The sequence below is a fragment of the Sceloporus occidentalis genome, unplaced genomic scaffold (assembly GCF_023333645.1).
Source record: "Sceloporus occidentalis isolate IW3139 unplaced genomic scaffold, rSceOcc1.0.p SCAF_4, whole genome shotgun sequence".
NCBI classification, from domain to species: Eukaryota; Metazoa; Chordata; class Lepidosauria; order Squamata; family Phrynosomatidae; genus Sceloporus; species Sceloporus occidentalis.
In genome coordinates this window covers 87710922-87732490 of record NW_028316984.1, presented here as the reverse complement: position 1 = coordinate 87732490, position 21569 = coordinate 87710922, and the positions used below count along the sequence as shown (strand labels likewise).

The following is a 21569-nucleotide window of genomic DNA, read 5'->3' as shown; positions in this document are numbered from 1 at the left end:
TCCTCCTCCTCTTCTTCTTCTCCTCTTCCTCCTCCTCTGCCTTTTCCACTCTTCCTCCTCTTCAATGCCCAAATATGCTGTTTGGAATGGGGGGGGTTGGAGGTTAGCCAAAAAGGGAAGTACATTTCTGCCATCTGTCTAGGAACAATGCCAAAATGTCCTCCATTTTGATCATGCCTAAGAAACATGCATTTATATTAACATTTTTTAAAAAATCATCATTTTTTTTGCGTGTCCTCCATTTTTTTAAAAAAATGTGTCCTACATTTGAAAATTTTGTCCTACTTTTGTCCTACATTTGTCCCAGTTTGGAGGTCCAGAATTATGGCAACCCTAAACGGAAGGGGGCTCCATGGACCCCCCCCCCCCCAGCTACGTCCCTGGCCTGCACTTCCAAACAGACCACTATACTGCTGGTTATAACCTTTCAGACAATCAGATTAATGGAACATATTTATGATACCTGAGACCTTTACAGAGAACTGCAACTAAAGAGCCATTACTTCCCTTATCTAAGCAATTTTGATAGTTCTTTGTTCTATTTTTCACTGGAGTTGGGAAACCTGTGTCTAGCCTTTGGCAATCCTCCCAGACAGGTGGACCTACCATGATCAGGTGCTTCTCTATACAAAAAAGGTTCCCCACATATAAGAAAACTAGATTTCAGGCAAAGAGGTTAGAACCTTTCTCCCCAAGATATGATTTTCTGCATGCAGAAAGTCATATCTTGAGACCCTCCTGCAGTTTGAGGCAATGTTACCCAGGCTCATTTCTTCACTGAGAATTCCTTTGCCTTTACTACACCAAAACAGCAAATAAGGTTGTATAATTTTGCTGCAGTGCAAGCAATTTATGTTTAGTTGAACATTTTTTTTCTGCCTAATCCCAGGCATTTCTTGTAAATATGTGACTTTTCTCTGTACTGAGATGAGTTCTAGCCTTCCTGGCAGACTTTATTTCTTTGAGATTCTCCTCCCCTCCCCTCCCCTCCCATTACCATTCTTTTTTTAAAAGAAGTTTTCAACAATTCTTAATTTAATTTCAGAGAAAGTAGACTAATGGGCTTTTTGGCAATGTCTACTTATTTCCCTGCCCCCTTTTAATTCTGTCTTGTCGTATGCATGTTTGCAAGTCAAAATGGAAGCCTTGGAAGAGGAATGAGACAGGGGCCCAATGTGAAGCAAGAAACAAAATCTACATGACACAGCAATAGCAGATTGAGACCAATTTGACTTTCATGGCTTTATCCTACAAAATCCTGTAGAATTTGCCTAGTGCATTCCTCTGAACTATAGAATTAAAGCAGTTGCCTAACAAAGAGAATGCTATGTATCTCACCAGCCTAGAAATCCCAGGCATCTGTGGGATGGAGCCATGATACTTAGTGATAACAAAGTTCTGTAATTTTGGTCCAAAACACACTGCAGAAATAATCCAGTTTGAGACTGCTTTAACTGTCCTGGCTAAGTGCTAGGGAATCCTGGAAATTATAGTTTGTTGTGGCACCAGAGCTCTTTGACAAAGGCCCTGTGCAGGCTGGCAGTTTGGGCCGGGTTAAGGGTAGCATCTACACCCAGGGTGGTGTGACGCGATGCTGTGGACATGACGCAACGCCGAAGGAGTGCCGTCAAGCTGTGGTGCCACGGCTGTCATGCCCTTTGCAGGGCACAAAAAGGAGCCACTTTTTGCAGGTCCTTTTTGCGCCTCGTAAAAGCCAGATTAAGGCCATGGAATGTGGTTGCCTCGATCTGGCTGTAAAAGGGGTGGCTGGAGGCTGCTCCTTCGGGGTTGTCTGCATAGCCCCAGAGAAGGCTAAAAGTCTCACAAAACTACAGTTTTCAAAATTCTCCAGCACTACACCAGGTCAGTTAAACTGGTTGCAAACTAGATTATGTCTGCAGTGTGTTTTGGACCTTTGTAGGACTCATATGGGCCCCATTCTCACCTGACAAAAAAAGTGGCGTATTTCGCTGCGATTCTGACTTGGATTCTGACTCGAATCTGACCCATCATTCCCATTAAAAATGGGTGCAAACAGACCCGGGTTTTTTTTACCCCTGTTTTCATTCCCATTGGTATTTTCCCTGTGGTAATTTGAAGCGGACTTTTTTGCTCCCCGTTCCCATTGCCCTTCCGGAACCTCTTTTTTTTAAAAGCAGCTGTCAATCAAGCGCTTAAGCGCTTGACGTCACAGTCAATCAGTCGCTTAGGCACTTTTCCCCTCCGGGAAAGGAAGAACAGTCCATCTGGGAAAGCGAGAAGGAGCCTCTATTCTCCCTAAACCCCTTTGTATCTGAGGCTCTTCTGTGTCTCCCCATAGTTCCTCTGGGAAAGAGAGAAGGAGCCTCTATTCACCCTAAACCCCTTTGCCTCTGAGGCTCTTCTGTGTCTCCCCAGACTCCCTCTGGGAAAATGAGAAGGAGCCTCCATTCCCCCAAATCCCTTTGCCTCCCCCATTGCTCCTTGGGCTGTCTGGGGGGGGCGATCAAGCAGGCATGTACTGCAAAGCCCATCTGCTGCTCAGGTGCTCAGGCAGAGGCAAAAAAAGGAAAAAAAAAAGAGAAAAGAATAGTTAAAATGGTGTTCAATGGCTCTCCTCACACGTTGGTCTATGAATGTGGAGCAGGGGGGAAGTTGCAGGGGGCATAATGTGTTTACTGCATTTGGAGCTCAATGTAGCGTGATTGCCTTACCCTGCTTCCCACTCCACCAGAGGAAAGGCTATGCGAATGGAAGAAAATGGCACTGGCAATGCAGGAAAGAGAACAAGCGGGTGACACCCCCAGGCCAGCCCCTTGAGCACTGCTTCTCCCATCCCCAAGTTCCCGAATCAGACACCCTTTCGTTCCCATTCGTATGCCGCGAATCAGACTCGGGAGGCACAGGAAAACTCGCTAAAAAGCCACTTTTTTTAAAAACCAGTTTATCGACCAATAATTTGGGGTTTTCAGGATAAATCAAATCAGATTCGAATTCCAGTTAGAAGAAGGAGAGCGAAGGAGTGACCAAGAAGAAGAAAGAAGTGAAGAAGAAGGAGAAGATAGAGAAGAGGGAACAATTATAAGCCAGTGGGAATGGGGCCCACGTTGAGTCTTTTAAGGTTGATGGATTGTTTTTGTTTTGTTTTGTTTTACCTTTTGTTTTGGTGTGAAAGTTTCTTTCCCCCTGTGGCAGTCTGCAGTTTAAAAATGTTAACTTAAGGAACTGCATTTTTCTCTTAGAAATTCTGCTTGAGGGTTCTACTAGTTGCGCAAGACTTCTGTGGCTTATACTCAGGCAAAGTTTTTCTGTCTCAGCAAAATCATCTAAATAGGGCTAGTTGAACTAAATAATTGAATGGGGGATGCCTACATTTTGTTTTTGTTTTTTTTTGTCTTAAATGTCCCTTCTTGATAACTTTTCCTCCCCTCAAAACTATTGCCTCTGTAAACTTTTCTAAAATGAACTTGCAGCAGTCTTGGTTTTTGGTTGAGTAAAATGTAGGCTATATTTCAAATGAAGGAACAGGCAAAACCACCACCTTGCCTAAGAAAACCCTGTGAAATTTATGGAGTCACCATAAATTGACAGGCAACTTGATGGCACATACACACAAAATGGATTAGAAATCTGTTCCAGGAATCTATTAGGTACTCTAGTTCCAAATAAGAAGGTTTACAATTCTGTATAGTCTTGTTCTAGCACTTTGCTTTCTTACCATTCTTAATTGGGAAAAGAGCAAAGCCTATGTGAGTATGTGTGTGCACAATCATGCACATGTACCCAGGGATCCTATGGGACATTTTGAAGTTGAGGTCTTAAAGTGTCATCTCATCTACCAAAATTCATCCCATTATCTGATAATATTGTATTGTAATCTCAGACTTGCAGCCCCATTCTCTCCTGGAGTGAATTTCCTGCTGCAGGATTGGGGTTCCTGATAGCATGGAGCATTTCTGCTTCAGGTTCTGGCAATCTTGCCTGGTTAACCTCAGTTTGGTTAATGCTAGTATGGCTAAGGTGGTTAAACTTTTAGGAGGGAAGGAAGTAATTTTTTCAAATTTTCAATAACATTTTGTAGGGATTTAGTATGGCCAGCCACAAAAAAAGGTTACTTTGGCGTGTTCCGGACAGACCCATGTGGTGCCGTCGTTACGCGCGAGGGGCAGCACTTCTTGACTTGCCCCTCGCGCGTAACGAGTACGTCAAAATGGCGGTGCCGCATACAGATGGGCACTGCCATTTTGATGTCGCAGACGTGCAGCATCCGGACATCACGTGCCAGAAGTGGTGCTGCAAGTGCGTGCCTCGCGCCTTGTGGCGCCTCTTCCGGGGCGCAGGAAAAAGCACCATTTTGGTGCTTCTTTCTTGCTGCGCCCGGGAACCGCGCGGTTTGGCTGCTGTGGTTCCGAGATGCAGCAACCGGCAGCGGCGTGAGACCGCCCGTTTTGGTCAGTTTGTAATGCGCCAAAGTATCAGTTTCATCTGGTTAATACCAAAAAAAGTACTGAATACCTTTTTGCTAATACCAAATTATTCCTATGGCTAAATGTTATATATTGAATTTGTATATATTTACAGGTTGATAACATCAGGTCGTCAAAACGTAAAACATGGAGTAGCACAGCATTCTGTGCTCTTAGTTGCAGTTAAACAAATGTAGAAAAGTTAATTTTTGGACAAGAGTTCCCAGAATTTTTCAGTCTGCATGGCCATTGTGATTTGTAATCCAAAAAGTAACTTTGGGGTTGGACAGATTGGGAGAAAGTCTTGCTGCCCCATTCTACTCTGGATGGAGACCTAAAAAGAACCTGCTACCTATAGGTTCTTTTTAGGCTGTGCGCGGGGTGCCATTGGTGCACTTGCACACCATGCTGGCACTGGCCTGTCTGGGTGCTGCACTGCATGGACATCATCATGGCGTGCACCATGATGGCGGTCAGGGTGCCTGGTAGGGTTGCTGAGTGTGTAAATTCTCAGCCCCTGCGCAGCCCGAATTCGGGCCCAGGCTGGTGAAAGCACTCATCTATACAGGGCCTTTGCCAAGCTTTATAAATAATAGTTTAATAGTTGGGGCTATTAAATTTATGCCAAATTGATCATGACTATTATCCATGTCTGCTTGTACAGCCGGCCCTTGTTATACACAGATTTCTTATACATGGATTTAAACATTCACAGTTTGAAAATGTTCAAAAAAAGTATAAATTTCAAATATCAAACCTTGATTATCCATTTTTTTAAATAAGGGACACCATTTTGCTATGTCATTATATTTAATGGGACTTGAACATCCACAGAGTTTTTTTATCCACGGGGGATCTTGGAACTAAACCCCAGCATATAACAAGGGTCCACTGTATATGGTTTTCCTTAATATTGACTCACAGGTTTTGATACTGTCTTGGTATGATCTGGACATCTTCCATCCTTGTTCCTGCTTATAACCTAGCATGCTATTTTACTTGGAATCAAAATTCCTAGCATGCAATTTCACTTGGAATCAAATTTGGAACAGCAGAGCAAGGATTGCCGGATTAAATATTAGTCTTGAACTATAAATGCATTTTTTTTTTGTCTTTCAGTTGTGTTCTTCATATTTTCCAAATCAGTCTCTTGTCCTCCAAGATATTCATTTAGGCCCTGTACAGACCGGCACTTTGTGCTGCCTGGGGGCAGAGTAGGGGTGCAGCATCTTGATGAAGCACACCTGACTTCTCCCCCAGGGTGCCCTGACGCCTCTGGTGCTGTGTCCAAATGATGCAGTGCTGAAGGGGCACCATACAGCCATTCAGCCGCAGCTATGGTGCCCTTTGGAGGCGCAAAAAGGACATGCTTTTTGCAGTTCCTTTTTGCACCCTCCAGAAGCTGAATTGGGCCACAGCGTGAGGTTGCTGCGGCCTCAATATGGCTGCAGACTGGGCGGCTGCATGTACAGCTCCATACTTATTAAAATAAACCCAGTAACATCTCCTTTTATAAATCTGGACTGATAGGCTGCTATTTGTTAAAAATATAGGCCATGTGAATTTGAACTGACAAATTCAGGGAAGAATTTTCTGCTGTTTGCTCTGGTTGTGAGAGATGTCAGGGCACAGGGCTGGTTATATAGATAACATACTTACTCATTCTAGACCTTTTTCCAGGGTCTGGTCTAATAAGATATTGGTCATAATCTGACAAAAGTGTGGCCTCAAATGTACTGCCATTGGCCATGGAAAGATTTGTTTTCTGCTGGATAGCAGTTGCAGTATTCTCTACTTTTCAGACATATTCCCTGTTGCGAAGATCCAGCTTTCTTTATCTGTGTTGTGTGTGCGTGTGCGTGCAATAATTATGTTGCTATCATTTATGGTTAGGGAATAAGAAAATAATCGGATTTACAAAATTTCAGAGGTTTGCCTTTGATTCATATTGTGAAAATGATTCATCCTATTCCCATTTTCTAGATTAAAAACTGAGGCAAAGAGTGGTTGGGTTCGAGGTTGAGTCTTTGTCTCTTTGGATTACTGCTTCTGCTCAAGTTTTGTTTTCTACCTCATTTTCCCAAAGGGTCTTTTGTTTTTCATTTTTCTCTTTCTTTCTTCATTTTATATTAAAACACACATATCATGTGGCTGGTATATTCTCTTAGGAAGCTGACAGCAGCAACATAGAGTTGTGTTCAAACACTGCTTTCCTCATATATTGCTCCTGTCATAAATACAGTGGTTAAGGAGCATTTGCCAATGCAAGGAGATGTTCTCTTAAATGAACAAGCATAGGATTGGACGTTTACTTGGCTGCTTTTATCGGTTGCTCACAAATCACGGCCGCCTCGCTGCGGGGCAGGCTGTTTTGCCGAAGAATCGGCAGAAAACTACAAGCCCCAGAATGCTCTGGGGCTTGCCCGGCTCCCTATTGGTGCGCGGGGCGGAAGGGGCGGCCCTTCCGCCCCGCGACGCTCTGGGAGCCGGACTTTGTGGTGCAGGACTTCCGGTCCTCCAGGGCAGCTCATTGGTTGGGCTGCCCTGGAGGAGGAGCCCCGCACTGCACATTGGAGGGGGCGGGGCCTAGGCCTTTATTAGGCCGTGTTGTTGGCCCTGTCCCCTCAGTCAGCGCTTGGCTTTGCACGGAGCGGAGCCAAGAAGGAAGGGAGGAAGACTGGAGTAGCTTCCTCCCGAGTCTTTCCTCCCTTCCTTGGAGCCGGCCTGGGCTGGGGTAAGTGGGGCGGTGTGGTGGGGGCGGTTGGTCCTCCCCCATCCCCGTTCCACTGGGGCCATTCGCCCCGGTCCGCGGCTCCGTCGCCGACGGACCCAGTGGGGGGGTCCTCGTGGCCGGTTGAGGCCTGGCCTGCGGGCGCGGCGGCCATCTTTTCTTCCCCCTCGGGGGATTTTGGCGCACCTGCCGTTTTGGTTTTGGCAGGAAAAATCCGCCATTTTGTTTTGGCGGGAAAATCCGCCATTTTGTTTTGGCGGGAAAATCCGCCATTTAGAATCAATTTGAGGCACTATCCTCTGTGCTGCAATTGACAGGCCTTGCTTTTATTAATGAGACTTTGCTTGCAAGCTTTGTTCTTTTGTTTAGACTTCAGGACATTGCTTGTTGTGGTGCCTCTGTTCAGTATTTAAATAATGCCTCCTAAGAAGTCCAGGACTGGCAGGGGCCAGAGCTCAGGAGCTGTGCAGCGGCTCAGATTGTCGGTCCCTCCAAATGTTGGGACAGGTCCCAGAGACATCTCTCCCAGCTCTAGCAGTGGGTCTGGAGAGAGGCATCGGCCTCCTTCTAGACCACCTGGAGACACATTGACGCAGCCAGATGGGGCTACTGGTTTGTCGGGCGAATCTTTGGCTGTACTGTCAAGATCCATTGCTGAGCTCATTCAGGAAGCTACTACCTCTAGCCAGCTTGCCAGCTCTTCGGCATCTGCGACACATGAGCCTCAGTTATCCGGACGTCAGGTTCCCAGATCGTCGGTTCCTGCATCGACATCTTCGGGCGGTCAAGGCTCCAGTTCATCGGTTCCTTCATCGCGACATCGCGTCCGGCAGGTGTCCAGTTCGTCCAGCTCATCGAGCTCGAGTTCGTCCTCCATGTCATCAGCTGAGCGTCGGAAGGAGAAGAAACGTAAACGCAAGGCCAAGAGGAGACGTTGCAGAGCGCGTCGAGAGAGAGTTCTTCAGCCTGCCCTGGAAGGTGGAGATCCTCATGGGGTGCCTTTTGGGAGGGACGGTTTTTGGGTTGAGCATGCTTTGGTTCCTGGTTTGCCCAAGTGGGCCATCAAAAAGAGGGCTTGGCGCCCAGGTCTTCAGGGTGTGCGGGTGGATCCGCGTGCAGCGGATTTTCCTGTTTGCTCTCCTGGAGAGTGTCCACCTGGCGCACATTTATCGAAGAAAGTGCGCAAGAATATCCTGAAGGGTTGCTATGTAGACATTTTTACCCTTCTTCAACCTAAAGGAAAAGATGCTGTGGCTGTCACTTCAACAAAGGCAAGTAAGCACGAGCCAAAGGCAGTTCCTGCTGAGCCCACCTTTTCCAATTGGTTAGAGGGCTTTGTTATCTTCAAGGCTGTGGTTTCCATGGCCTTCCCTGAACGTGCTTGGCATTTGGACAGCCATTTTTTGAATGTTCTGAGTGCAAGGACATTCGCAGGTGATGCTGCTGCCATTGCCTACGATGCGACCTTTCGTCAACATGCATCGCAGAATTCACGGGAGCGTTGGGACTTGCTCCATAACGAAATTTGGCTGCTAGAGGTGGGCACCCTTGCTAGGTTCAAGGGCCCACAGAAAGGACAGGTCAAGAAGGACGCAAAATTATCTTGTTGGGACTATAATGCTGGACGTTGTTCTCGCACAAATTGTAAATTTGAACATTGTTGTAGCAGTTGTAGAGGGTCTCATCCTAGGTCATCGTGTTCCCGCCCTGCTCCAGCCGCTCAGCCCTTTCGAGCTGGGCGCCCTGCCTCCGCGACCACTGGCAAACGAGATAGTTCGGGGGCACAGATGCCGGTGCTACAGGGAGCCAAAAATGAACAGGTTGCTAAGGTTTCAACCCAGATATCAGCCAGGGCTTTTACGCCCGTAAATACCAATGCTCTTCTCCCTTTATTGTCAGCATACACTAATAAGCAAGCTGCTTCTTATTTGGCTGATGGTTTTTTCTTTGGATTTAGGATCCCAGTTCAAGCCCCACTTTCGCATCATTTTCCTAATAATTTGTTGTCTGCTAGATCCATGCCTGAGGTTCTTAGGGCCAAGATCAACAAGGAAATCCAGGCGGGACGCGTGGCCGGTCCTTTTGATGTTCCCCCTTTTGATAATCTTCATATTTCTCCCCTTGGTGTGGTGCCTAAGAAAGCACCTGGTGAATTTAGAATCATTCATCACCTTTCTTACCCTCCAGGGTCTTCGGTGAATGATGCGATCCCAGAGGAGTTGTGTTCCGTCAAATATGCTTCCTTTGATCATGCGGTCCGACTCGTTCGGGCGTGTGGAAAAGGTGCACTTATGGCCAAGTGCGATATTCAGTCGGCCTTTAGACTCCTTCCGGTTCATCCTGAAGATTTCAATTTTTTAGGTTTCCAGTTCGAAGGAAAATTTTATTTTGACATGGCCATGCCTATGGGCTGCTCTATCAGCTGTGCAGCCTTTGAGTCTTTTAGCACCTTTTTGGAATGGGAGTTAAAACGCAGGGCCTCTTCCCCTTTGGTTACCCACTATCTGGATGATTTTATGTTTGTGGGTCCTGCAAACTCCACCAAGTGTTCTGATCTGTTAAATGCCTTCACTGGGTTGGCAGCTGAGGTTGGGGTTCCCCTGGCAGCAGATAAGACGGAAGGCCCTGCTACGGCTATGTCTTTTTTAGGTATTCATTTGGATTCTGTTAAGGGCTTTTCCTCTTTGCCTCAAGAAAAGGTTGCCAATCTGTGTGGTTTGTTGGACCATGCCTTGGCTGCTTCTAAGCTTAAGTTAAAACAAGTTCAGTCTTTATTGGGGCATCTGAACTTTGCTTGCAAAGTGGTGGCTCCTGGTAGAGCCTTTTGTGCCAGGCTTGCTAGATCTCTGGCTGGCCCCACGCTTTTGCATCATCACGTTCGCATTACCAGACAAATCAAGGAGGACCTGAGAATCTGGTTGCAATTTTTAAATGGCTTTAATGGTATTGCCATCTGGCAAAAATCTTGGTGTCTGGAAGATAAATTGCAAGTCCACTCTGATGCTGCTGGAAGCATCGGTTTTGGTGTTTATTTTCAAGGCCATTGGTGTGCCAAAAAATGGCCTGAAGAGTGGCATGGGTCAGATATCTTAAGAGATATGACCTTCCTGGAGCTTTTTCCCATTGTTGTAGCAGTCAACATTTGGTGTGCCGAATTTTCCAACAAAAAGGTGTGTTTTTGGTGCGATAACCAAGCTGTGGTGGCTGTCCTTAATAAGCAAACCTCTAAATCCACTAGGGTCATGGGTTTGGTCAGGAAATTTGTTTTGTGTTGCTTGGTTAACAATATTTCTTTCACAGCTCGACATGTCCCATGATTCAAAAATGATATTGCTGATGCGATTTCTCGATTCCAGGTTCAGCGGTTTCGTCTGTTGACCCCAGAGGCAGATCTTCAACCTACCCAGTTTCCGGTGTCCATGTGGGAGGTTGGATGTCTGAAATAATAGAAGGCATTTTGGGTTCCATTGCTCCATCTACTTTTAAGAGCTATAAGAATGCTTTAAAGAAACTCTTTCAGTTTTTTGGTGAATCAGCTTTACAGCCTTGTTGGCCGGTTACCACAGAAGTGGTTTTCCAATTTTTGGTTTGGCTTAGGCACAGTAACATTGCTCCCAAAACTATGGCCATTCATCTCGCTGGCATTTCTTTCTTTTCAAAGGCAGGTGGTTTTGGTGACCCTTGCGCTTCTTTTCTGATAAAAAGGGCTGTCGAAGGATGGAGAAGAGCTCATGCGATTACTAAAGATGTACGTCGCCCTATATGTTTTCAATTGTTATGCAAGTTGTATATGCATTTACCTGTTGTTTGTTCATCTCGTTTTGAAATCAAACTGTTTCGTGCAGCATTTACAGTGGCTTTCTTTGGTGCCTTCAGATTGGGAGAATTGGTGGCTGGGTCCAAGAGCGATGTGTCAGGGCGGGCGTTGGGTGCCTCTGACATCAATTTTTTAAAGCACGGTGTTTCTTTTACGGTTCGCCGGTCCAAGTGCGACCAATTGGGAGCTGGTCAGACTGTGGTGTTGCATCGCTTACGTGGCTCACCTGTCTGTGCTGTTAAGGCCCTTCGATCTTATTGGAAGATTCGGCCTATGGGTTTGGATTTGCTTTTTGTTCATTTGGATGGATCACCGCTTACCAGATACCAATTTGTTTCAGTGCTAAGAATGACTTTAAAAAATTTGGGGCTCCCAGCTGAGGAATTCGGAGGTCATTCTTTTCGCATAGGCGCTGCTACGGCTGCTTCCAGGGCAGGCTTGCCCGCGCAGGACATCCAAAAAATCGGAAGGTGGAGATCTAAGGCCTACGCTGGTTATGTTCGTCCGCACTTGGACCAATGCACTAATCATTAGCATCGCTCTTGGCAGGGTTGGCGGTAGGCCTTCGGTGTAGGCCTTTTGTGGCGGCAGCATAGGCCAGGATCGGCACGGTGTAGGTACCAGGGCCATGGTGCTCTGGTCTGGGAGTCACTAGGTACCCGGGGGCGAATTGGGCAGGCGTATGGCCATTGCGGGGGCCATAACGCGGGTGCGCCTCCCGGTGACTAGGGGCTTAGTGAATATGTGAACGCATGGCATGGTTTGCGGTCAATTTGTGTTCCTTATCCCCTAGGTCATCCCAAGCGCCTGGTGGGTGCCAGGTTGGTTAATCAGACAACATCGGGTTGTTTGATTTCGCAGATCCTGACCTCATGCTTTGTGCCAACCCATACCAATGGCTTGCTAATAAAGTTGTGGCCTTTCTTCCAAGTTGGTGTTGTGTGGTTTTTTGCAGCAGCATCTAAGGCAATAAAGATAGCAAAGGCCATAACCTTAGTATTGGTTCCTGTGCTCCTCCTGTGTGTGTATATATACTGGTTTTTAATTTCGTTGTTGTTATTGTTGTTAAATTAGGATATAATGTCTGTCAAATACTGTAATTTCCAAAACCAACTGTGGTTCCTCACCTATCTTTTTTGCTTTCTTATTTTGATAGGTATTGTGGAGATGCTCTGTTTCTCATCCCATGGCACATTCAAGCCACACATGGTTCTCACAAACAGCAGATGCAGAGTGCAAAGTATTACATAGAAATTTGCTAATGCTGATTATATATGGTGCCATGCTCAAGTGTTTACACTCTTTGACCTTCCCATGTTTCATTGCATTACAACTACTAAATGATTGACTATTTAGTAGGTATTGTTACCACTTGATGTACACAACATACCCAACACTGTGAAGGCGCTTAATAGTTTTGTTTTGGCACTACAGTCACCAACGCGCTTGTACAAAGCGCGGGATGAGTCCTTCCTGAATCTTTGTTCACGAAGTAAAGCCAGAGAGACAGTGTAGTAAACAAAAACTAGCAGGTCTCACAGCAAAGGAGTGAATACTTATGCAACCAGAAAGTGTCATTTCTTTTTTTGTTGATGTAACGTTTGGGCCACATAAAAATATTTTGTTCTTCCATTGTGTTGAGTTTCTTGTGTATGTTAAGTGGCAATAATGCCAGTTAAATTAATTTCAGTGCCAGATTGTAACACAGTGATTCCCAAAATGGGTGGTATGCCCTCCTTGGGGGTGGTGGAAAGATCTAGGGGGCAGTGAGGTGGAAAGGGGGCAGCAAGGGGCCTTTGGTCAGAGTATCGGTGTGCAAGAAAGACAAGGGGAACTAGCAGCCTTTAGGACCATGGTGGGATGAGGGTTGCATAGAACATCTTTTCAAGGTCCTTTAAAACCACAACACAGCCTCACCTCATTTCATGTAGTGGTGTCTCCTGCTCTTTGTCTGCCCATGCAAACACAGTCTCTTAGCTGCAACTTTCACTGGTGGTGGCAGTGGCAGTTGGGAAACTCTTGTGAAGCTTTTGGTGCAGGAGATCACTTCTGTGGTGCAGAGCAACACCATTTTGAGACAGACAGACTGTCTGGAGCAAGGAGTTAGAGCATGTGGCAGAGAGGGAGAAGCAGTGGCAAAAAGGAGCTTTCACATTTGGAGCCCTGCTTAAATTTTGTGAGCTTTCCTGGGACTTGGCCGGCAGGTTGAAGCTCCTGTTTTTGTTCATCAGACAGTAGAGAAGAGGTAACAGAAGAAACAATGTTTGTGTATGTGTGTGGAGTGGAACACTTGATGCTGTGTGGGGAAGACATGTCTCTGGGGAAGGAGAAGGGAGAGTATCTGAGGTCAATTCTTGCAACATGTCCTTCACCTGGGAGTGGCTCATGTAGTTAAAATCTCTTCCTTTCCCTGCTCATGCCAGTCTCCAATCCAGAGCATGTGGCCTCTCCAAACCCCCTACATAAACCCTCTACATAAACACGAGCTCCAACCTTCATCTCCTCAACGAAGAAGGATTGAGAGTCTTCCCTCGCCAGGAGAAGCTTCTCCCTTTGTACAGATCACCATGGGAGCAGCAACCGAGTAGCTGTCTGAGAGCGACTGAGAGGCCTCTTGCCTGCACTGTCTTTGCTGGAGGGGTGGCATGGCTGAGAGGCTTCTTGGTTGCTGGTCAGCTAGCTGTTAGTTGTGGCTCCCAAGGTGACCAGGTGCAAAGGTAGCAGCGACAAAGCAGCCAATTGAGCAGCAACAAAAAGTCTCTTGCCCAGACTGAACTTTGCTGCAAGGCCAGCCTGGGTGAGAGGCTTCTTAGTCACTGCTCAGACAGCTGCTCAGTTGCTGCACCAAAGTGACCAGGTGCAGTTGGAGCAGTGACTGAGAAAAGAAAGCTACTGTGGTTTCAGAAGTGATTCACTGATTCCTAGATTCATGAGTAGAATTTGAATCACCAGTAGTCCATTAATGAGGAATACTCTGATTAGGTGACCCATGTGCTTGCTCAGTCTGTTGTAAATTAGTCTCATGGATGAGGGCAGGTTTTGGTCCTGAAAATTTGCTATAATCTATGGTTACATTGAGTGGAAAATTTAGGGGCATGTAACAAAGGATGATTTTTTCATTGGTGCCAAATTCTGTCACTGCTATACAATTATTGGATTCCTTTGCATGTTCAATAACTCTCAGTTTGGACAATGCCATGTAAAAAGTTCTCATTTTCTTTTGATGACTCATTTTGCAGAGGAAAAGAAATTATAATTCTACTGTATTTTATGATAGTTATTATAGAATAACCACAGGATTGATTATAGGTCTGTTGTAGAATTTACTAAATGAAGGCTTTAGTACTGTAAAGGCCTTCCCTTCTGGTGATGATTAGCATCCAGTTGTAAGTAATGGAAGTACAGGTGTTTGTATTTGCTGAGAGGAGGCAAAAGATGTGAAGTCAATTACAGAGGCTAGCTTGGGATCATACTGTACAAGCACTGCTTGCAGTGTCAGTTGACATGGCATTTTTTTCTCTCAGTCAGTCAGTCATTTGTGATGTTTCTGAGATTGTGGGCAGCTATGTGAAATACTTTTAAACTCTGTCTGGTGACCCAGTCTGCAGAGTCCATGCTGCTGGGTGTGTGTGAGGAAGCTGAAAGACCCTAGAACCTGCCTCTGCTCACCTCAAGCTGGGAAGAGTTTGCTGGGTTGTCTTTTGACAATCTCTTCCCTTCCCACCCTGCCAGCAGCACAGACTCCTTGAAGTTTTTAGGGTAAGTTTTTATACTAACATTTATCAACATAGAGCCCGAACAGACAGGCAAAAATAAAGCTGCTTTGGGCCACTTTGGAGTATGCTGTTTAAATGAAACACACATCTTAAAAGGCCAGAAGCTGCACCAAAGCTGTGCTCCAGTCCTTAGGACTAGAGTGTGGCTTTGGCGTGGCTTCCAGCCTCTTAGGACACATGCATCATTTAAACAGCATAACTCCAAAGAGGCCCAAAACAGCTTTATTTTGGCCTGTCTGTTCAGGCCCATAGTCAAATGTATACAGAAAATGGTGATGGAAAGCCCTTGCAGTACCTTCTTATTATCTTGGGTATCTTTTAAGCTTCAGCTGGACGTCCCTTCCAATAAGGATCTGTCCTCTAGAAAGTAGAACATGTGGCTAGATTGTAGCTCTTCTGGTTAAAAGTACAAGTTCATATGTCTGAATGCATCTCGATGTTCCCTGCAGTCTTACAAACTTCCACCCGTAGTCTAGTGCGGTTAAGGTTGGTAGAGGCTTATCACCTTACCTGCCATTTTTAAGAACCAGACCTGAGGACTGGGAAGTAGTGGGAACTACTTTCAGATAATTATCTAGGTTTAATTTGTTGTGATCTCCTTCCTTAAATCTTTATTACTGTAGTATGTGGATCCTTCCACAATGAAGCAAAGGAAAGTGGTACCGTAATAGGAGTTATTAGATGCTTTCAACTAAAAAGAAAAAAAAAGACTCAATATAGCTTGCTGTACAAAAACATTTTTATAGGATCTAAATAGTACTGTATTAGTTCCAAACAAAGTAGGCTCATTGTATAAACAGTAGTTTGGTAGGTCAACACTTATGTAACTTCAGTTGATTCAATCAGTACAGTTTAGTTGCAGTTAACACAAGGAGGAGAAGGAGATGGGGAAGGAAGATTAATTTCTTTCTACCCTGCTTTGTATCAAAAAGATTTCAGACCAAGAGCATAAAATGTAATAGTAATCCCACTCCAAGAATAACAAAGAATTGGGATAATCAGTTGACATAATGCTTGTGTGTGTGTGTGTGTGTGTTTATAAACAGTCACATATTAAGAAGTGGAGAAATGAGTGTCAGTACAGCTATGGTCAGTATATACCCTTCTATTCCACGTCAGACTGCTTTTTTTAAAAAAAAATTATTAAACTTTTTATTTTTTAAAAAAAAGACAAACAAAAAACCAAGACATACAATACAATACAATACAATACAATATATATACAGTATACAATAATATTACTTAGATTAGTTTTTTGTGGGTTTTCTGGGCTATGTGGCCATGTTCTAGAAGAGTTTCTTCCTGACGTTTCGCCAGCATCTGTGCCTGGCATTTTCAGAGACGCCAGCCACAGATGCTGGTGAAACGTCAGGAAGAAACTCTTCTAGAACATGGCCACATAGCCCAAAAAACCTACAAAAAACTATGGATGCCGGCCACGAAAGCCTTCAACTTCACATTATTTAGATTACTTAAGATGGATTCAAAGTTATATGGTTTTGACACTGATGCAACAGGATCTAAATTAGGGAAAATACTCATGGAGAAAACAAGATTATATAGAAAACATATAAGGAATTGCTAAAAATAGAATCTGAAGTGGTAAAAGAATGCATGATTAAATGGGGTAAAGACTGTGGGGAACCCATTTCATTGCAAGAGTGGGAGAAATGTTGGCAAATAAGAACTCAAGTACACAGTTTGTATGGATTTAAAAGAGCAATATTATAAAATGCAGTACAGATGGTACATGATGCCAGACAAAATTGTACATATGTTTAAGAATGCCAATGATCGATGTTGGAAGTCTGGAAAAGAGAGGGAACTTTCATACATGTCTGGTGGTCATGTCCAAAGGTCAACCATATTGGGATGCAATTCAAAAAAGCATTAGAGAGATCCTGCAGATAGATCTAAAGAAAAACCTAAAATGCTTTCTATTGGGCATGATTGACGAGGACCTGGAAAAAAAAATATGGCAGAGTCTTATTTTACAAGCTAGCGGCGGCTAGATTGGTTCTCGCAAGACATTGGAAAAGGGAGGGTATCCCATCCTCTCTGGAATGGATGTGGAAACTTTATGATTATTTTCAGAAATCAGGATTCCAATCTTAGAGGCTATGGAAAAAGCTCTGGACTTGAAATTGGATGATCTTTGAGCTGACCTCCGAGGAAATGTCTGAATAACAGGGGGAAGAAAAAATACTAATATATAATTAATATAAAATATTAATATAGGCAGGATACAGACTGCCCCTTTCCCCGATGGATCGGGGCCTGAGCTGCCACAGCGGCAGCCCTGGAGGCCCTGATCCGCCACTTTTCCAGGCCTCAGGGAAGTGGCAAAACCCCAACAGTGGCGGGGAAAGAGAGAAAGGGGCCGCCCGTGTAAAGGCTGCGCTAGCAATACAAGTGGCGAAAGGAGCTCCGTTTCGGAGCTCCTTCCTGCGCCGCTGAAAGGGTGCCAGAAGAGCCCTATAGAGGCGCCAGGATGTAATGGCCGCACCGTGCCATTTGGACGCGCTGCAGCCGTTATGTCAAAATGGTGGTGCCCATTTAGACAGGGCGCCACCATTTTGACATCCTGGCGACGTACTAAGGTTGCGGGGCGTATATAAGCAACACCCCGAGGCAACCCTAGTACATTGCCAGGACATGCTATCAGGCCCATCTGTAGAGGGCCATAGTTAAATTTAGTAATAAAAGATATCTCTACAGGTTGTGGAAAAAATACCAATATTTAATATATATCTTTTCTGATAGCCCACTTTCTTTCCATCACTGATGTTTGTTTATCTTTTTAGTTTTTAGTTAACCGGAAATTATAACAAAAACGGGAAGTAATGTTTTCTTTCTTTGTCTAATTTTAGGGTACTCTGAGATGAACTTGAGTTATTACTTATCCTAATAAAAGAAATTTCCTTTCTACAGGAAAGAAAACATTAAGGGAGCTAATTATAGATCAAGTAACACTTATACATTGGTTATATAAGGAGTATAGGACATAGTAATTATAGACAACACTTATGTTCTTTGGAAGTCATAACTTTTAAATCTGTTGTCTTAGTGTATGTAATGTCTAATGTTTTGTAAGTAATCACATCAGACTGCTTCTAATCTTTGGATGCCGTTCCATTGGTATAACATCCCAAACAAATTTGAACTATGACTGTCTAATCTGCTAGAAAAGTGGGGTGACCCTGCTCTAAGTGATCCTTGAGTTCACTCAATAATAGATTGTTATTTGATTGCATGAGAGCCTTGTACCCCTTTTCTTGTCTGCCAGAACTTTAGAAAGAAGCCCTAATGTTCCTAGAAGCAAGAAGCCAATACAGCTATCAGGGATAGACCTTTCAGGATTTATTAATACACTTTTGGCACTCACTTAATAACAGCAAACTCTTCTCTACTGGGATCACTTCCAACCCTAAATACAATATTTGGATGCTTTTAAGGGAAACACCCATCCTGTACAGTGGTGTATGTATATATATATGTATATGGATGATAGAAAGCAACTTCCTACTGGGAACGAGTATCATAGGAAACAGTATTCTTGAGAAACTGAGTTAATATGGTCTCATCCTTCACATGAAAGGACCATTTTCAGTTGGTACAGGACACTGGTAGAAAAGAGACACTTCATGAAAGGCCTGAACTTTGGCCCTGGAGTGGAGGTGATTTTCCATTCATATTTAATGTGTTTATATATGTATGTATATCAGGAAAGGGCAGCTGTGGAAGGGGCTGTATTAACATATTGCAATATCCTAGAAGTGATGATGTCACTTCAAAGTTTGCAGCCTATGAATTTGGGTCTCTCTCTCTGTGTATACTTCTGAGGGATTCGGAAACCAAATGTACGCCTATGATGTCCATGCATTTTTGCTGTGTTTGGGGCCAACCTTTTTAAAAAGGTCTAATTCAGAGTGCTTCAAAGCTCCAGAAACCATGGAAATGGGCTTCATTTTCTCCTCTCCTGTTGTATATGGACCCCTATGTTTATTTTCCAGTTGGGATGACACCTTTGCCATCAGTTGCTGGTAGAAAGGCTCTGCTCAACTAAAGTGCCTCTCCCTGTCTTTTGAAGGCCTCCCTTCTGCTTATCCCATAGCTGACCTCAGAGTGTAGCAGCCTTGCCCTTTTGTGTAACATTCAGGAGACTGGAAGGACTGCTATGACGTTTTAAGAGAGAGGATAGGGCAGTCACTTTCTGCCAGCTCAACTGCCCATGACTGAAACTAGATGGAAACACATATGCTGATCATCATCATCATTTTTTTTTACAAACTCAAGTTCATGTGTTTCTCTCCCACAGCCAGGCCCAGTTTGAGGAGACCAGGCAGCAGCTCCAGAAGCAGCCAGTGGTGGGGCAATGGAAGCCCCTTTCGCCAGCAAACAGAGGGCAGGAGCGACAGCAGCCAATGGAGCCATCCATCAAAGATTTGGGCAATGGAGATGAGAACCAAACTATGGCTCAGCTGAATGTGTCACGCTTGCGCAGTTCTTCGGTGGAGATCCGTGAGAAGGGGTCTGAATTCTTGAAAGAGGAGCTCCATAGAGCTCAGAAGGTAAGGCTGTCAGCTGAGAAGTAAGGAAAGGACAGTTGTAAGGTCCAGATGCTTATATTGTGAAACCAATACATGATTATCACATCATGATTCAAGTTGCCATGACTGTGTTCTGTAGAATCTGAGGGTTTGTAGTTTGGTGAGACAGTAGATCTCTGTGGTTGGGAATTCTAAATGCCTCCTCCTTAATTTGCAAATACTAGGATTCCATAGCATGGAACCATGGCAGTCAAAATGAGATCCCAGTACTGTTATTGTGTAGTATGAAAGGGCCTCAGGTGGCCATAGAATCATAGAATTGGATGAGACCACAAGTGCCATCTAGTCCAACCCCCTGCCATGCAGGAACTCATAATCAAAGCACCCCTGATAGATGGCCATCCAGCCTCTGTTTAAAGACCTCCAAAGGAGGAGACTTCATCACTCTGAAGGACTGGGTTCCATTGTCAAACAACTCTTACTGTCAGGAAATTCCTCTTAATGTTAAGGTGGAACCTCTTTTCCTGTAGCTTGCATCCATTGTTCTGTGCCCTATTCTTTGGAGCAGCAAAATACATACATACATACATACATACATACATACATAAAGCTTGCTCCATCTTCAATATGACACCCCTTCAAATACATATACAGGGCTATCATATCACCTCTTAACCTCTCTTCTCTAGGCTAAACATCCCCAGCTCCCTAAGTGTCTCCTCATAAGGAATGGTTTCCAGACCCTTCACCATTTTGTTCGCCCCCCTCTGGACATGCTCCAGCTTTTCAGCATCTGTTAGCTAGATGAGGTCCACTGGAACTTCTTTCTGTCTGTGATGTGATGTGAATCTCTCCTTTTCTCACGGAGCTAGGATCAGAGGCAGATAATGACTTTTTGAAAAATAAGTAACTTACTAATAAAAACACAGTGAATATATTTATTAAAATATAATTAAGCTGATTAGTAGTACACAAACCCCAGTAAAATAATCTTAAAATACCCCAAATCATAATAATATATATATTTAAAAACCACAAATGTGAATAGCTACAGAAGAAAAGTTTTCTCTGTCAGTTCAGTACACAAGCAAGGCGTTCCATAGTCTGGGAGTGGCAGCGGATAACATCCTCTGGGAGGTTGCTGATAGTCTGGTTTTTAAGGGTTGCAATATATTCCTCCCAGAGGACCTGAGGGTGCAAAGCGGATTGTACGGAAGTAGACGATCCCTTATATAGGTTGGACCCAAGCCATGTAGGGCTTTAAAAGTAATCACCAACACTTTGTACTGTGCCCGGAAACCAATAGGAAGCCAGTGAAGAGATTTCAGAACAGGTGTAATATGATCACTTCTTGTTTTACCAGTGATCAGCTTGGCTGCCATGTTTTATGCTAACTATAGTTTCCAGACTAGGTACAAGGGTAGCCCTATGTAGAATGCATTGCAGAAATCGAGTCGTGAGGTAACCAGTGCATGCACTAGAGTTTCTAGGTCCCTTACTTCCAGGAAAGGGCGCAGCTGGTGTATCAGCCGGAGCTAATAATGGGCATTCCTGACTGTCGCATTCACCTGATTTATTATGTGAAGCGACGGGTCGCAGAGCACCCCCAGACTGTGAACACAGTCCTTAATGGAGAGTGTGACCCTGTCCAGGATTCGAAGTTGCAACCCAATACCTGGTTTGGGGGTTCCTACTGTAAGTACCTCCATTTTGTCTGGATGAGTCAGTTTTTCCTCATCCTGTCTATTACTGCATCAAGACATTGTTTGAGGGGTGAAATGCCATCTGTCGTCATGGCTGCTGACTGAGACATGGAGAAATATATTTGGGTGTCAGCGTACTGATAACACCCTGCCCCATGTTTACGGATGATTTCTCCCAGTGACTTCATATAAATATTGAATAGCCTCAGGGACATTGAAGGGATGTCATATTGAGGAGAGAGCAAGCTTGTTTTCTGCTGCTCCAGAGACTAGGACCTGGAACAATGGATGCAAGCTACAGCAAAAGAGACTCCACCTCAACATTAGGAAGAACTTCCTGACAGTAAGGGCTGTCCGACACTAGAACACACTCCCTCGGAGTGTAGTGGAATCTCCCTCCTTGGAGGTCTTTAAACAGAGGCTGGATGGCCATCTGTCGGAGATGCTTTGATTTCGATTTCCTGCATGGCAGAATGGGGTTGGACTGGATGGCTCTTGCGGTCTCTTCCAACTCTATGATTCTATGACAGGATGGTGCCCTGAGGGA

At 44.6% G+C, this 21569-nt stretch overlaps 2 protein-coding genes across 4 annotated transcripts in view; both read left to right on the top strand.

Moving 5' to 3' along the window:
- Positions 1–21569, top strand: part of LOC149314271 (guanine nucleotide exchange factor for Rab-3A-like) — a 62093-nt gene that overhangs the window by 16308 nt on the left and 24216 nt on the right. For all 3 annotated transcript variants that reach the window (XM_089520769.1, XM_089520767.1, XM_089520766.1), the window contains exon 2: positions 19088–19340. In XM_089520769.1, the coding sequence (XP_089376895.1) occupies positions 19088–19340 (253 nt within the window). The remainder of the gene's footprint in view (positions 1–19087; positions 19341–21569) is intronic.
- Positions 9195–18900, top strand: LOC149314272 (uncharacterized). The gene is made up of 2 exons (XM_089521381.1): positions 9195–10119; positions 18884–18900. Exons 1-2 carry the CDS (start codon positions 9195–9197, stop codon positions 18898–18900), a joined length of 942 nt encoding a protein of 313 aa, XP_089377507.1.